The following is a 16,557-nucleotide window of genomic DNA, read 5'->3' as shown; positions in this document are numbered from 1 at the left end:
TGCAAAGTCCCCATGACATTTCCCTTTATTGTGTATTCTTCAATAAATTACACTAATTTCTATTTGTCGTCAATAATGCTTACAAAGACCAAGTTTGCTTTCAGTATTTAATAGCATATATAAACACGACTCTGTTGATTATTGTATAAAGCACACGGAAATGCTTAAGATGGTTGTTCACGCTATTTTCTGGTAATTACTTTACTGGACAGTTAAACTCCGCCCAAAATTCTAGCAACAAAACATGCCTTTGTAGAACGTAGTCAAATTTAAAGTAACTCACAGTCAGAGTCCCGGTATCTTGATTCACAAAAAACGTTTTTGACAAGAAATTTGAGTTAGTATTAGCCAAAGTGTGAACAATTTCATAGTCCAAAATGATCGTAACTAGGGATTCAAATTTTAAGACCTGCGTTTTTAGTTAACAGTTACTAAAATATTAAATAAATTTTACAAAGGGCCTGTTACACACTTCTGCGCATGTGCGGACCGGTGATTTGATTTTTAGATAGAGGGTCCAATTTTCAAAGTTGGTTTCCGTGAGGAAATCATTTCCACTGATCTTCTGGGAACTGTGAAAGTTATGGTAAAGGCATGAAAGGAATTATCTGTCATTTGTGGAAGGATTTGACAGCATTTTATGTTTGTGTGAAGACCATCGGGAAATTTGAAATTCTTAACAAAAAATTCCATACAAAGGGACAAAGGCGGCACAAAGAAGATTCCAAAGGCAAGAGTTTAAACATAAAGACGCACAAAAAAATCACGATTCATCCCAGGAGCACATAGTAATGAGCTGTACAATTTCTATTGATTAAAATCCTACATTGAACCTTACAATATCAATTAAAGTTGTGCAAGCACATTAATTCAAACTAGGCCCTTTAAGCTACATAATTTACATGTAACTTTCAGGAATGGATACTAAGTACATCCCCTACTGTAATAAACAAGAAAAATGCTCAAATACATTTATCTATCAGTTAACTTGAGCAGCCAACTTAATTCAATCAACACGAGTCTGATTGCACTGATCAGACTCGTAACCCTCCCTCGAGTCTCAGGTAACCAGACTCATGGCTACAGCACATCAAGAAGCATGCTCCAATCATTCCAAGCAGCTGAAAACAAAATGTAACGAGATAAATTTTAGAAACGTTTGTGTGATATAATTAATCGGTCAAATCTTATCTCCAGCCACCTGCAAAATAGCAGACAGTCTCCCAAAAATGCATTGAAAAAGGACATACCCTTGTTGACAAAAAAAAACAAACAAACAAACAAAACAAATAACTTTGAATTCATTCTAATTCCCCTCTTCCTTTCAAGGTATGGCTTATAACTGAATTTGAAAATAAGCCTGAAATTCAGGCAACATTTATAAAAGGAGCAATGTAGACTGGTAAATACACTTTGACCCAACTGATAAGAGAATAATAATTATTTACTGTTGATATTTAGCACTTACTTGCAGCACAGCAAGTCCAATAGCAGTGCCCAGGATATAGCTGAGGTTGTCCTTAACCTCTTCAGTCAGTTTGTCCAAGCAGCCCTAAAAATACACAGAATGACAAACGCCCTCCCTATAATTCACAAGTCTCTAATCAAATGTAAGTCTACAATTATTGTAATACTACACTGTCCTAAAAACAAATTTGTAAAAAAGAAAGACTTTTTATTTCTTAAACAACAAGAAAACGGCTTTTTACTGGCTGAGCATCATGCAATTTAAGAGGAAAGTGAGGAGATAGAAAAAGCAATATATAAAGTTAATTTCATGCTGACATAACATGATCTAAGTATTTACCTACTGTCTTGTCATTGCAGGACTTTTACAGTATAGTTATATAATATTTAGCATTTTTTGAAAAAGTCTTTTGTCTTGGGCTCCAGTGAGGTGTGTATGTGTGTGTTTCTTTTACTCTAATAAAATTTTAGTAGACAGTGAATTGTAGAATAGGATTAATTAACTCTTGAGGACATCATTATAATAATGTAATAATTACAATAAAAATACCAGTTTAAGACAAGGCCAGTATAAATTAGAAAATCAATGTTGATATTATCTTACCTGTTTCATCAGTATAAATAACTTCTTTAAAAATGGGTTTAATAGCTGACTTAACTAACATTGTTTTAATTCAAAAGTTCTAACTTCAATATTTTTTGGAAACATTTGCAACACGTACATATTGACCAGCTGTACCTTAATTTGTTATGAAAATCTTCAGTAAAAAGGTGCACATTCTCCGTGTGCTTGCAGAGTGAGGTAGATTTAAAGGCCTGTATGTACATACCTCATTGTAACAGTTCAATTGAGTGCAAACCAGTTGACCTGGATCACAGCAGGATTCAGGATATTGCAAATGATGTTTCTTGAAGTATGGTGAAGCCATCCAATCAGCTGGGTGATTACTGCCACAACACTTCAACTACAGTACACATAGAAACAAAATTAGCTTCAATCCATTCACAGTGGATTTACTAGGTGGTACTTAAGATGTCATTGCATGCAACTTCTATAGCTTCCACAGCTAGTTAGTGTCATGCACATCTTTCATCATATATAAACTTGTCTGACACTATGATTGTTGTAGGGCTTTAAAACTTCCTTCAAATTCTCATCCCATTTTTCATGTAAAAAATCACACACAAAAGACTGTGTTTGACCACACTTCCAAACACCGAGAAGAGAGTTGAAAATACGACCTCCAGCAGAGTATTTTGGATGAACTTTGAGGTGTTTGGAAATGTGGTAACTGTCTTGAGTTTGATATATCTTCTCAATCAAGACTAAAACTAAGGAGAAAATGGAGAAATAAAATCGTAAAACTCTATGCTAATTGAGACCAGATATCCAAACACCAAAGTTCAAGGGGATGACTATCTAAATCAGCCATGAGGAAAAGACAAAGAAGGACTTGAATTGCAATGCCACTGAGGCCATGGCAAAGCAACATCTGAAAAGCAAAATGAATCAAAAACTTGTGACAGCACTGGATTAACTAATTAAAACCAGTTTCACTTTGAAAGTCAAACTTCAAGTCATACATGTATAATATTGTTCAACATTTTGTGTGAGTGGGTGAAACTTAATTGTGTGATGTAATGATTCAAATGAAAGTTAAATGTGTAGATCTTTTGTGGTGTTATTCACAGTAAGAAATGTACTATAAACTATGTTATTCACAGTAAGTATTGTACTATAAATTATGGTGTTTATGCTGCTTCAACATGTATGTCAGCAGATTAGACTCTATTTTGTCTTCATTTTCAAGAACTAACTTTAAAGGCTATGGAGCAGTATTTTCTTGTAGTGCTGTTATAATGCTGTACAAGGTAACTTAAACTTTTGAATCTGTACATGAGACTCACTTGTCTTAGCATTGTTAGAAACAAATGCTATTTATAGTGATTTCCCCTGGCCAGCACTGTTATGTGTTGCTGTTTGCTTATTTTTGAATTTTCATTAAGCAAAGTTCCAGATTTTCTCCAGACTTTGATGGGAAAAGCATGTAGTCTGAAAGAGTCAAGGTCTTAACCCTAAAGTTGAAAAACTTGCAGGACGGAAATTGGCAGGTCATAGTTGTTGTTAAATTTTAGGGGCACAAAGTAAACACACTAACATCTTTCTGGAGATCATCTATAGCTTTATCCAAGGTTGAATGTTTATCATCATACTTCTTTATGGCATCAACAAAACCATCGTTTACAAATCCTCGAGCCTGTCAGGATAAGACACACAAACAGTGAGAAATCAGGTGCTTTGAAAGCCAGAAACAAAATTATTTACAATTTGGTACTCTGATCAAAGCAAATGCCATACTTGAATTCATTATGGCAGTCGATTATCTATACCATTACAAAACATGTTAGTTAAAAAATTCTTTATGGTACAAGTATGGATTTTTTTAGCACAACACATACATTGTGTAGATACCTACCCATGGAAGTGATTTTTTTCCAAAGCCCCCACCCATCCCTCTGGAAATTCCAATTAAGCTTGATACATTTCTTTAAATGTTTTGGTCTTAGAGAACCCCCCCTCCCTGCCCTCCCAGGAAATTCCAATCCCTTCTGTGGGGTGAGCATGGATATTTTCTTGAAATGCACATTGCAAGGAAAAACATTACGGATGATCAGTTACAAGTCTTGGGGTCTAGCAGCTCTGCATGCAAGTTTCAAGACAAGTTGTAAAATAGGCCTTAAGAAGAGTATAAAAAATTCAAACAAATTGTACCTTATCTTTGTAGACAAAGCCCAGAACCCCAACTGTAACCTCCAATGTAAATACAATGAGCAACAGTACAAAGAACTAAAAAAATAAAAGCAAATGAATGAATTATTTGGAACTGACATTTTCAAATTCAGTCTCAATTATCTATTTCCAATATTGATCATTAAAAAGAATAGTGTACATAGATTGCAATCAGATTAAAACTATCACACACAACTGAAAGCTGTTGTGAAGTACTTTCATATAGAACTGTTAATACACTGTACGGAGCAATTTATAAACTCCTAAGACAGTGAAGAAACTCTTACTAATGTGTGACCACTCACATGAAAGCTACCGCACAATACAATGCTTTTAAACGCTGTTTTAGGCTATCTGGAGTACTTTTAAAACTCTGTAGGTTAATTTTAGGTGCCCTAAAATATTTTATCTGTTCGGTTATTCTAGGAGAACTTGAGTATTATCAAATTTATTAGGGCTTTTTTGGCCATTCACCGAAAACCTTAGGTCTTATCACCTTTCCGAAAATAATAGCTGACCTTTTTTCAGTACCCAAAACAACATTTTTTACAATCCAAAAACAACAGACATTTCTCATATCACAAAAGTTCGAGGTGACAATTCTCTTCAGAAAATCAGAGGGGATTAAAGGCCTTCCAAACAGATAATAATTATTTACCGAAACGATCTGTTGGGTGCCCCTCACATGATACTGTTTTTAAATATCAAATCCTACAAACATGGGTTATTGACCAAGCACGAGGTCAAAATGGCTAGATATTTGCCAAGAATGGGGGCAATATCCAACATTGTTATATACATTAGTTGGAGTTTACTTGAATTTAACGCATGCTGTTATTGGTTGATTTATGGCCACATGACAATGGCTAAATCTAAATGTCACCCAGCAGGTGACAATTATAAGCAATTGTACATATGTCACCCGCTCTCCCATTAACCAGAGACTACTTTGACTTCTCCTTGCCTTTGCACCTAACTACAGCTGTATATTCAACAAAACATTTCATTACTGGTCCCTTGGGAAACAGTTAGTTCTGTTATCCCTCGTATTTCAGTGTTTCCCTCAGCTTTGTCTTGGGAAACATCAAGACTCTTGGGAAAACAAAACTACCTATTTTCCCCTGGGACCAGTAACAAAGTGTACATGTACATTCTTGACCATATAAGCTTGGTCAATAAAGGGATTTATAATATGACAACAATGACTGTGAGGAAGAGTGGGTAATCCTGAGCGGGCAAGATGCCCCATGTTGCCCCTCATGGAACTAACCCAATAAAATTAGTGTTTACTTCCTTTTTACTTGATCTTTGGAATTGAAATCTCTCAAGAACCACACTTTTGTGGGTTCAGGGCTCGAAATTGCGACTCACTGGTTGCCAATGCAACCAAAAATTGAGCACTGGCGACTAAATTTTCAGAACTAGTCACCAGCTGGCGACTCGCGTTTTGTCCGATAACTAAAGAAAACCACAACACAACTTTTGTTTTTAAATCTTTATATTAGGAAATCAATCAGATATGGTAGCTAGTATACAACTCACCTTTCCATCCCCACTAAAATAATGTCTGAATATTACAAGATAATCGAAAAAATTGAACGTGTTTCGACACGTCGATACTGCGTTCACGGTGCACCATATTGTTTCAGTGGCTTCTTCTGAAACTGGGATCGCAGCCCTTTAACACCATGTGCTTTTCATTTGCTGCGAAAATGGCGGCAGATACCAATCAGTTGAAGGAATTACGTGCATGTGCGGGGAATGAAGATTCAGCCAAAAGGTTAATCCAAACTTTGAATCCTTCATCAGTTGTTGAATAAAATACGCAAATACGCAAGGACTCCTGTTTGTCTCACAATGAAAACCACGGACTTAAAACATTTTATGCTTTGCTTCATTTAAAATGACTATGGAGAGAACCATCACCTTCGGACCAGAGACATATCACCTGAGAACAACGGTAACTTTATAACTTAGTGTTACTCATGTTGTTTCTAACTGTTTTCGCTCTTCAATTGTGACTTTTCTTGCATGCAAAGTAATGTATAAAATCATGTTCTTGTGTGAGTTATATATAACATAAGTTGGCGACCAAAATTTTTCCATTACTTGCCAGCTGGCTCCCAAACGAAAAAGTTAATTTAATGTTTGTTCATTAATGCGTAGTGTGAAACTAATTTATATAATGGTAATTATTACCATCATTAAAGCTTTAATTTTGGGTTTAAACTCTGATACTCTCAAGAGTCAAACTTAAAATACATGTATAACATTGAAAATTTCACTCTTGAGAGCATCAAAGTTCAAACCCAAAATTAAAGGGGTTTCGACAAAGTACTGACCCCCGGTCAACTGACCCCCTATAAAATCAATGAGAAAATGAAAGCCCTTTGACTCTTCAGTGGAGGTTTTGTTGATGGAAAATCGAGCACAGAGTAAGCTTGAATATCAACAAATATTGTTTTTGTACACATTAGAAAATGAGGCAAAGAGAAACGCTGACAAATGAGCAGGCTCACAAAAGGCTTGTGATGGACTGCTCATGCAAGCGACACGAACACGTGCGTAAACCTCAACCGGAAGAATTTCTTACTAGATAGCTTTCTTTGTGCAAGTAGGTTGATGTAACCATGTGCGTGTCGCTTACGGTTAGTTACGTGTGTGTTAATTTGCCAGAATTTCCTCGTTATTTTCGTTGCTTAATTTTCTAATGGATACAAATATCATACTTGATGATATTCCAACTTATTCTGTGCTCGATTTTCCGTGGCAAATCCTTCCATCAAATGAGAAAGGAGTCAGAAATCTGCAATGCGTCCGCCATCTTGGAAGTTTCAGGTAAGCTAAATTTATTGATGAACTTGAATTGGTCCCATTGATAGTTCTGGGCTTTTATAATTTTCATTTTCCCATTGATTTTATAGGGGGTCAGTAGGGGGGTCAGTAGGGGGTCAATAGGGGGTCAGTGCTTTGTTGAAACCCAAATTAAAGATTGATACTAACAGAGATATGGTAGTTGAATTTGAAACTTACTGTTGAAAGGCAGCATTTGTTGTCACTACATGTTCCACAGCATCCAAACAAAGCAGTAATAAAGATCAGGACTCCCACTCCAACCAAAATTCCACAGGGTACCAGTGTGTATTCATCTGTTGTAATCTTGGTGATGTCACTGTATCTCTTGATAAACCATACTGCCACAAAAATGATAGCTGCAGCAACACCCTTAAAGAGATCAACGTGTTTTTAGAATTTTACATAGCTTAATGCATACAATTTTAGTTAATCCTAGACAGAAGACTGCTAGAATGTATGCATGGCTGAACTGGTCAGTGATTAAAAGGACAATACTGATTGGTTCTCTTAGTGGTTGGAATTTTGTAATACAGACTGCAAAGGTGGACCGCTCACAAAGCAATTTCAGCGGATCACTTTTTCAAATAATAGCACAAAATGAACAGTCAGTTGAACATTCAGAAAAGCGATGTGAGAAACTTAAATTAGGAGACAAATTTATTCATTAGCACATTAAAAAGAGCCATTATAATAAGTACTTTTTTATCTTGCTTGTTCAGCCTGTATTGGAGAATATCGGTCTCATTCTTTTTTAGTAAGTCTAGTCAGTTTATGGACCTGGCCTGCGGCTTGGTCCATAAACCTGCAAAAAACAACCAATATTTCTTCAATACGGACTCACGCTAGTTCAGTGACATATATTCATTGACTAAGCATGAGGTCAAGATGGCTTGATATTACCAAGTTCTTTTTTCCTTTGCATTTTTTTGGACTGAGAGGTGGCAAAATTCAATACATAAACGTGCACACAAAAAGATAGTAACATGTGTTTTAAAACTAAAAGCTGTGTAAACTAAAGCTTCATTGGATTTGGGGCATGGCAAGCAACATATTTAACTTACATAAGCTTAGTTTTGCAACCTAGAAAGTGACACGGCAAATTGCTGTATATTAATTTTACATGTATGCCTTGGTCTTAAGATGATTACTTGGAAAAGGAAGGAGTTTTAATTTAAAAATTTCTTACAGTCTGACATTACAAAAGTGAGATAAAAATAATTGAGGTCCCAGTGCTCTATTTGTGCAATATGGATGGTCATTTCAATGCAGTGACTACATTTTGACCCACGAGGATTTTCTTATGAGCACTTCCAGGCTGCATTTACAGCAATCAGAAAAAAAGAACAAAATTTCTGGAAAAAGTTATTCCTTGCAACACAAAATATTGGAGCTGTTTAACAAAATAGACTTTTGGCAATTTTAGTTGAAAAAGGATTAAGACTGCATATTACATACATACGTACAAACTAAATGGAGAGATTACGATTAAGGTCACAAGGCAAATTAAAGAAAATGCTACATGTGTGTACAACAAACATTTCCTCAAGACATTTCCTTTACAGCATTTAATTAAATAAAAATATCTCAAAGCAGAATTTAAATAATTTTCATTAAATTGTGATACATTGAAGTCAACCATGTGTCATTTAAATTAATGTATTAAAATAAATGTTTCTTTTACTGTTGCGCTTAGCTTGAAGGAAATCATCAATTATATCTCATGCATTTAAAATTTTTGATTTGCGGTGTAGATTGCTACTTCATATTTGTCCACTCACAATTGATACCCTATTTATGACCGTTGCCCCTCGCACAGTTGCCCTAAACATAAGTTATGAAGGGCTTTTGTTGATGGTCTTATTGATAATGATGAAAAAGCAGCTTCTTCTAAGAAAAATACCCAATTGGAGACTAGAGTGCTATAACCATACCCTATTTAAGACCAAAATGGCCAAAATCGATACCCTATTTATGACCAAAACGGCTGAAAACCCCTTCCTTTTGGGGCCGCATATACCTATATAGCCCATATAAGGGAGTACTCTCCCCCCCCCCCCCCCCCCTTCCCGCGAGCACACGTTGTCAAAATGGAGGACTACAGTAATCCGTTCAAAATTTCAATCTTTAGCGACAAATCAACTTGAAGGCTCTGCTTAAGGCCTTCTTACACAAATAAATGAGGCGAGGTTAGCCGTATAATAATATTGCGTGAGGTTGCTTTCCTTACAAACTTAAAAGCCTACCTAGCTTTGTCGATATTTGCAGCTGGTCATGGTCCGTGAAATGGTTGAACACAAAGGAATCTAACCTGGTAGTTTTATACTTCACTTCCCCGACTTACTTAATGGCTATAAAAAAATTTCATTAAGAAATATAATTGGGTACATTTTGGTAAAGTGCATTTGTAAAATAACCCTTGCCAAATCGAAATATTCTGCATGATTTCAGCTTCCTTCCTTCGTTTCCGAGAAAACTGCACAAAGCATAATCGATCAATTTACGCAAGCTTAGCTTACTTACTATTGAGCACTGTAGACAAACTCAAGCTACAATGCGAGCCTTTGACAAAATATTTTTGGAGTTACTCACCAAATAAATGAAGTTGAAGATAAACAAGACCGCTTTTGCGAAACCCATGTTAGTAAGAATGAGAAAATCAAACGTTGTCGGATCAAGTTACATAGCATCGAGGGCAATTTCAATGACGTCATGTTCAGAAACAGACAGTCACGAGATCATCAGTTGCATTCCAAATTTCATTATCATCACTCAGAAAAACTGCTATTTTAAACCACTTCAACTTCTTAGTAAGTTCTTATTTTAGACATACAGTCATGATTCTCCCTATAATGCATGAATTATACTAGCACGGCAATTTCCGGTCGAAAGGCGTACCCTTTTCATGCTGGAGCAGTATATATAAAGATATGCTCGGATATTTGTCCACGGACATTACCTCAGTCCGAGAACCGAACAGGTTTCCGAGAGTGTAGCTCGAGGAACACTATGAACTTCGAGGAATTAGAAACAGATAATGTCCAAGGACAAATATCCGAGCATATTTTCGTGTTTATTATCCTTTAAATATTTTTGTAGGCTCGATTACCAGCCGCTGTTCAGGAAAGGAGCCCGCGCTCCTCTCCCGCGGGGAGGAACGTATACCGGACACGAGAGAGCGGTGGAAATCGAGCCTAATATTTTTGCAACGAGCGCCGTTTTGAAAACTGGGAATATCTCTCGGATAGCGGGATAGCGGTAGGGTTTGGGCCTCGGGGCAGAGCCGAAACCTGGCTGGAACACAAGAAGTCTAAGAAGTAAACTAAGGTCCTTCGCACGAAGGGTTTGCTTTCTTTTTGTCAACGATAACATTTAAAAATACCTTCCGTCAAACAGCAATTTGCTGAAACATTACCAAATAAGTAGACTGCTTGCAGTCGGCCTTTAGCCTTTTCTCTTGGGGTAAGAGTCCAAGATCAGGCGAATACGTTGACCGCACCCTCATCTCGTCCCAATCCGTTTTCATGGCAGCCCTGTTCTTTCTTCAGTACCGTACCGTTAGCCTTTTTGTTTTTAGCTTTCATTGATATGGGTTAATCGGCATTTTGTATTCACTATGAGCTTTATAAAGTTAGATTTTTTTAATTTTTAAGCGACTGGCAGGAAATATTGTATAGTTAAAAAGGAAATACTGTATAACTAAAAAATATCTTCAACAAAATAGATTCGATTGACACGAAGGGACTTCTGGGTATTTATTCAGTGCTGCTTTCTTCTGATCGAAGCCATAACAATGGATATAGTTTCGGTCCCACGTGCATAAGAGACATCAAGTTTTATTGCTCTGCTCAAGGTATATCACTGAATAAAAATGTCTGCCACAGGCTTGCTAACCTTGAATTTGTTATTGATACGATTCACCAGATTGGTTTAGATATAAACCAGTCTCGACCAGTTGGATTCAAGATTGTTTGTCATGTTTGTCAATTTTGTATGTTTTATTGTTGGCTACTTCTCTTACATAGCACATTTTTGGGAGCTCGATTTTTTGGGGACCATCCTCCGGCTTTACCGAGTAAGCAACGCAGTTGCGCATTGCACAACGTTTTTCATAACCTGACCAGATTGTCATGGAAACAATACAGGCCAATCCTGTTTCTGCAGCTGATGATAGGGACCAGTCGTCAGACCGCATCAGTTTTGTGGAGCCTCAAACCAATTAAAAAACATCTTAACAGATTGGAGACAAAGGATACCTCTGGAGTCAGTGTCACGAGAGTTTCAAAAGCGCCAAACTACTCCGAAAGCGCTTTCTTTCCCATTCGACGAGTCTGGAAATGCCTTTCAAGTGCTCAACTTGCGGTGAAGGCTTCAGCGACCTCTTATCCAAAACGAAACATGTCTCTAAACACAGACCTGAACGAAAGTTCAAATGCAGTGGTTGCGCGCTGAGTTTCTATGAGATGTCAGCACTCGAAAAACATTCTTGTCGCGGGTTTGGTCGTCTTAACCAGCATACAAAAGAACATGGCGATGCACCAAGACCCTTTAAATGCAACCAGTGTAACAAGTTACCAGAGCTGAAGTTACAAGCGTGTTACGAGTTACCAGAGCAAGAAAGTGTGCTCTTGTCACTTCCTTGAGTGTTTCATAACAGAACATAGCACGTTAAAGCCATTTTTGTTTAACCTGTTTTATAAGAAAGCTCAGTTTACTTCTGTAATGAAATTTGCTTCACACTTCACTCGTACAAAATCGGCTGTGGATGGCGCGAATTCGATCACAAGAGTTATAAGCTCTGTGCTTTGTACTCTCATAAAGGATGTTGTTTAAACCAATATGAGCGCTTGTTATATTGACGCCTATTATACATCAGGAACAGAATTGGGAGTTTGCTTCTGAAAAATTCCCGTTGCGTACGAGAGTAATATGCAAGGTAAAGCTAATGGTGACTTACAATAATCGAAAGAAATAGCTTTCATTTATACCTCAACTATCACAACCAAAAATCCAAGTCCATGGGCTTATAATGGAAGTGGGGAGGGGTGAAAAAGGCATCGATGTGTAGGATTTTTTTGATGTTTGATGTTTTCATGTTCTGTATATCAAATGCGCATTTCTTCGCTTCGCTGAAACAAATTCCAGAAGTAACCACGACCTTTCCACTTTATGTGAAATATTGCAGGAAAATCAACGCAAAACACAGGTTTATAACAATCAGGCTCTTTTAATGCAACATTTGTTCACTCATGACAACTTGATATCGATACAAAACTACTGTCGGTTATCGTGCAGGCTCTATCACGGTTTTTTTTTTTTCGGTTTTAGGGTCAGTGGAGAAAGTTACTCTTCCTTGTCTCCAAGTTCCTTCAAGCATTCTCCATACCTCACGAAGCAACACAGCTTCTCCTCGCATGACCCGCTACGCACCAAGCAACAAGGGATGATCGGCAGACATTTTTTCTGAAATGAAAAAAGAACAAAAGGAAAGAAACAGGTTACATTCCGCATAAAGTAAATTGCTAGAGGAACAAAAAAATAGATAACAAACAGAAAAGAAAAATATTAAAACAGGACGATTCCGCTCTTTGCTAAATTGGACAGGAACAATACGTATAGAGGCCATTGAGTAATATTCCACTTTTTCGTACTAATATGATGTTTTACGAAACGTTACAGTCAAAACTCTTCTCAGGCACATCACTCCATCACAGAAAGTCCAAAAAAGCCCAGCGAAATCCCCGCACACTATATGAAAATATTAATGACTTTTCAAGGAGGCCTCCACAATATACGGAAAACAGACACGAAAACTTAGTCGCATATAGCAAAAATTCCACAAATCTTAGGGCTAAATTCATTATTGTGGACGATAATAATGTACATTTGTAAAATGGATGTCACCTTATTTGTCTAATGTTGTGTTACACGTAGTCTACCGTAATAGATACAACCTCTCTCTGTAGACTGTTTTAGTTTGTAAAATCGTCGCAACGTCGAAAGTCCGACAACGGCTGACAGGGTGGGGTAGTTAGCCCTAATCTCAACCTGCAGGGATTGGGGTTGTCTTTCGTCTGGTCTTTCGTCTGGCCTCTCCCCGCACCCCCTACCCCAGACCTGTCCGGCTTGTTGGAACCTGCCAGGGGCATAAGTCCCTGCTGGCAGAACTCTAAATATCTCAGAGACACACAAGTTCCTACACCAGAACAGAGTAACAGCCCAGGTGGAATTGTGTATAGTACAGTGCTTACCATATTCTCGGGTAGGTCCTCGATCGTCAGACCAGCCTTCGCAAAACACTTGCTAGTTAATTCGATGCACTTTAGATGCCGGCAAGCATCGTCTTTAGCTGTCTTGTGACATATGACGGCCAATCCTATGCAGATTTTCTGTTGAAAAATTCAGAAACAAACCCTTCAGTTTTTGGCAACTTTCCTTTTTAGACTTCGCTAGCTTCGATCCGATCAATTCAGATACCAGGGTAATAACTTCTATCAGCAAAAGGGAAATGCTGTGTGGAAAAACAAATGGACCAGAAAATGCGGGAGAATAGCACTGCAAATGAAACAATTTAAATAAAATGTTTCCGTTTATGAAATAAAATTCGAGAAACAGAATCAAAATTTCGAAAGTGAAAAATTTACAAACTTTGGGATTTTTTGCCTTAAACATAGATGATATCAAACGTTTCATTTTGTCAGGTTTTTGACTTTTTCCATTATGTTCCGGCTTTATCGGAGGACTAATTTGCAGGTTATTACTGGGAGAGGGTAACCCAAAAACTTCACTTATCTCAAGAAAATTTCAGTTGACTACCTTCGACTTTGGGTGGCATTCCGAAAGATAAGTATTTTAGGCGACGACAACGCTGAAAGCTAGCCAGTCGTACCATTTGTTAAAATTATATTGTCTAATTGTTAAAATTTACGACTACTTACGAATTTCGGTGGCATTCCAGTGGCGGGTACGGTGGGTTTGGGCTCCGCGTCGTTCATTTTGAGAACACTGCGAACCTTGCTTGCCATTTCACGATCTTCCATCTCCAGATAATGCATGATGGCTTGGGGATGGTATTCCAACTCCTGCGCCTGGGTATACGCGGCCACCGCAGCGACAAACAGCAAAGCTAGTATTGTCTTCATGTTGACGCCTCTTATCTGTGCTTTTAGAAAACACGATGTGAAAAGAAATAAGCGCGCTCGTTTATATAGAGCACGGGGAACGCCGGGCACGCCTCGTGACACCAACCGGGGAGAAAAGCTCCCAAGAAGTATTTAAACAGCTTTAAAACTACTTTGTCGACTTTAAGCATGTTTATCGAGAAACCGGTAATACATATATCTCTTTTGCTATGTTAAAACTGCAATGTCAATATGTTGTAGCCCCCAGACAATCTTTTGTTATGTTACCGCATTTTGTTAACATAACTTCGTGCAAATCAGATTTCTTTTTTGACTTGTGTCATTAACGTGTCGTGAACAAATTACCGAACTTATTTCACAAATCATGCTTCGGGAATAGAAATTTGGAATTTTTTCTTTTTCATTTTTTTTCGTGTCGAATACTACTTTCCATCCTCCTCTTGAAGGAAAAAGAGAAATGTCTTCTCAGAGGTTACGTGTTTTTCAAACTGATCCTCTCTGAAAAAAACTTTCTGTTCTACCTCAGTTGGATAAGAGGTTTTGACTCATTTAGCAACCGTTAAGGTGTAATCTAATGGCTTCAAAATTCGGAAATCTATGTCAAATTTTAAAAAAAGTTGCCGTAATTGTAGAAAGCTGTAACAACTACAGCAAAAACTTTAGAAGGGGCGATTTAGACATAAGTTAAACCTTCTTCCAAAAACTGTTTACGTAAACAGGGTGATGAAAATTTCTTATTCAAATTGAATTTTAACTAAAGGAAGATTGAAGATGTTCTGATTATAATGCATCAATGAGCTATTTACATCTGCTTCTGCATTTGATTTCGTCGGTAAAGTCGTTAGACATCACACCACTATGAAATAAAGAAAGTGAGGCTTTCACAGAGAGTGTTTTTAATCCTCCATTAGGAACGTTTTACTACATCTCAGTTGTACATAACTCAGCTGAAGGGCAGCGCTCGACATCTTTCACAAATGGAGTACGAGAAGCATTTATGGGTTTGTGATCCTTTTGTTATTAAATTGGGCTTAGGATTTGACCAGTTTTTCCTAAATAAGTCATGTTTTGTTCTCTGACATCCTGGTTTTAACATTATTTGTTTTTCTATAATTAAACATCACAAGCATGAGGGGTGATATTAACTTCCAAAAGTTTACACAAAAAGATATCTGTCGCTAAGATCTTGTATCCGAGATGTACCTCGGAGGACTGATTTTGGGTCAGTTATGAAACTGAACATTGAGGAATCAGTTTTGTGGTCTGAATTAGAGAAGTGTCAAGAAAAGGGACAAAGATACCAGAGGAAGAGGTCTCATGAGTTTTTTTTTCTAAAAATAAATGTGTTGCATAACTGAGAGTACAATTCAAATTTCTAAGGTTTAGTTGAATTATACTCGCAGTTCCATAACTCTTCGTATTTCCTGTAGTTTGTTATCACAGTGAAGTTGATAAGGTAAAAATTCATATTCCGAGTTTAATTTTTTTAGTCTCTAAGTGCCTAAGAAGAACATGATTGAACTCATTACCAAAGTATTTGCAACAAATATTTGTTGACTTTCTCAGTCAGTTGTTCCCGACCCAAGGCAGCTGCGACTTTGCAAGAAAACTAATCTGCAAATTTCAACATTAACTGTCCAATTTCTCTGATTTTGGAAAGCATAAAAGTTAACTTAACAAAAGAGAATCAACAAAATATTTCGTAAAATTTGGTCAGATTGATCGTTCTTTGTTGCTTCGCTAGATGTCTTGCCGGATATTTATTTACCTAGAGGAAAAGTAGTATCCTTGTTGTATTTGTTCAACATTGGGGTAAATTTCATTCGCCCCCACTGTCCACTGTCTTTTGTCTTTGCATCACAATTATTTTAAGTTATCATTAGATCATAGGCAAAGCTTGTTTCAATAAGTTTGTTGTGAAATATAAAGTTATAAGAGTGGTCCAGAAATTGCTCACGACACGAAAAACGGTTTTAATTTTGGTTTAAGGTAAATTCCCCTCTTCAGTTGTAATTACCACATGCTTTCGCGCGTATAATGCACTTTTTAAGAAACGGCGACGTAAAAATGTATTTTTTGTGCACGTTTTGGATGAGGTCTTTGTCTTGGTTTGCTTTGCTGCCAATTACTCATAATTTACTGATAACTTAGAAATGGGCTGAAATTTTCACTGATTGCTGCGAAATAAGCAGAAAGCGAACTGATAATTGAAATCCCCAGTGCCTCCACCCAACCCTGAGAAATTCCCTGGAAAATACTATTTTTATACGGTTTTTTAAGTACAAGAATAATAAGAGAAAAGTA

At 37.1% G+C, this 16,557-nt stretch overlaps 2 protein-coding genes across 3 annotated transcripts; both read right to left on the bottom strand.

Moving 5' to 3' along the window:
• Positions 1–7: 7 nt before the first annotated feature.
• Positions 8–9,801, bottom strand: LOC110043955 (tetraspanin-36-like). Its single transcript, XM_020749460.2, has 7 exons — positions 9,704–9,801; positions 7,292–7,483; positions 4,241–4,315; positions 3,627–3,725; positions 2,298–2,432; positions 1,469–1,552; positions 8–1,121 (listed from the first exon to the last, which is right to left on the bottom strand). Exons 1-7 carry the CDS (start codon positions 9,749–9,751, stop codon positions 1,035–1,037), a joined length of 720 nt encoding a protein of 239 aa, XP_020605119.1. The 5' UTR covers positions 9,752–9,801; the 3' UTR covers positions 8–1,034.
• Positions 9,802–12,318: 2,517 nt separating this feature from the next.
• On the bottom strand, positions 12,319–14,317 carry LOC110043963 (uncharacterized). 2 transcript variants are annotated; one of them, XM_020749468.2, is made up of 3 exons: positions 14,050–14,315; positions 13,363–13,500; positions 12,319–12,574 (listed from the first exon to the last, which is right to left on the bottom strand). In XM_020749468.2, the coding sequence occupies exons 1-3, from the start codon at positions 14,251–14,253 to the stop codon at positions 12,455–12,457; spliced, it is 462 nt and encodes a 153-aa protein (XP_020605127.2). In that variant the 5' UTR covers positions 14,254–14,315; the 3' UTR covers positions 12,319–12,454. The 2 variants fall into 2 exon arrangements, with proteins under 2 accessions (XP_020605127.2, XP_089152497.1); XM_089296371.1 differs by lacking the exon at positions 12,319–12,574 and having other exon boundaries at positions 13,084–13,500; positions 14,050–14,317.
• Positions 14,318–16,557: the final 2,240 nt, after the last annotated feature.

Source organism: Orbicella faveolata, unplaced genomic scaffold (genome assembly GCF_042242905.1).
Source record: "Orbicella faveolata isolate gen_17 unplaced genomic scaffold, um_ofav_v1 contig_26, whole genome shotgun sequence".
Lineage (NCBI taxonomy): Eukaryota > Metazoa > Cnidaria > Anthozoa > Scleractinia > Merulinidae > Orbicella > Orbicella faveolata.
The sequence above is the reverse complement of the archived record's forward strand: the minus strand, read 5'-3'. Positions and strand labels throughout refer to the sequence as shown.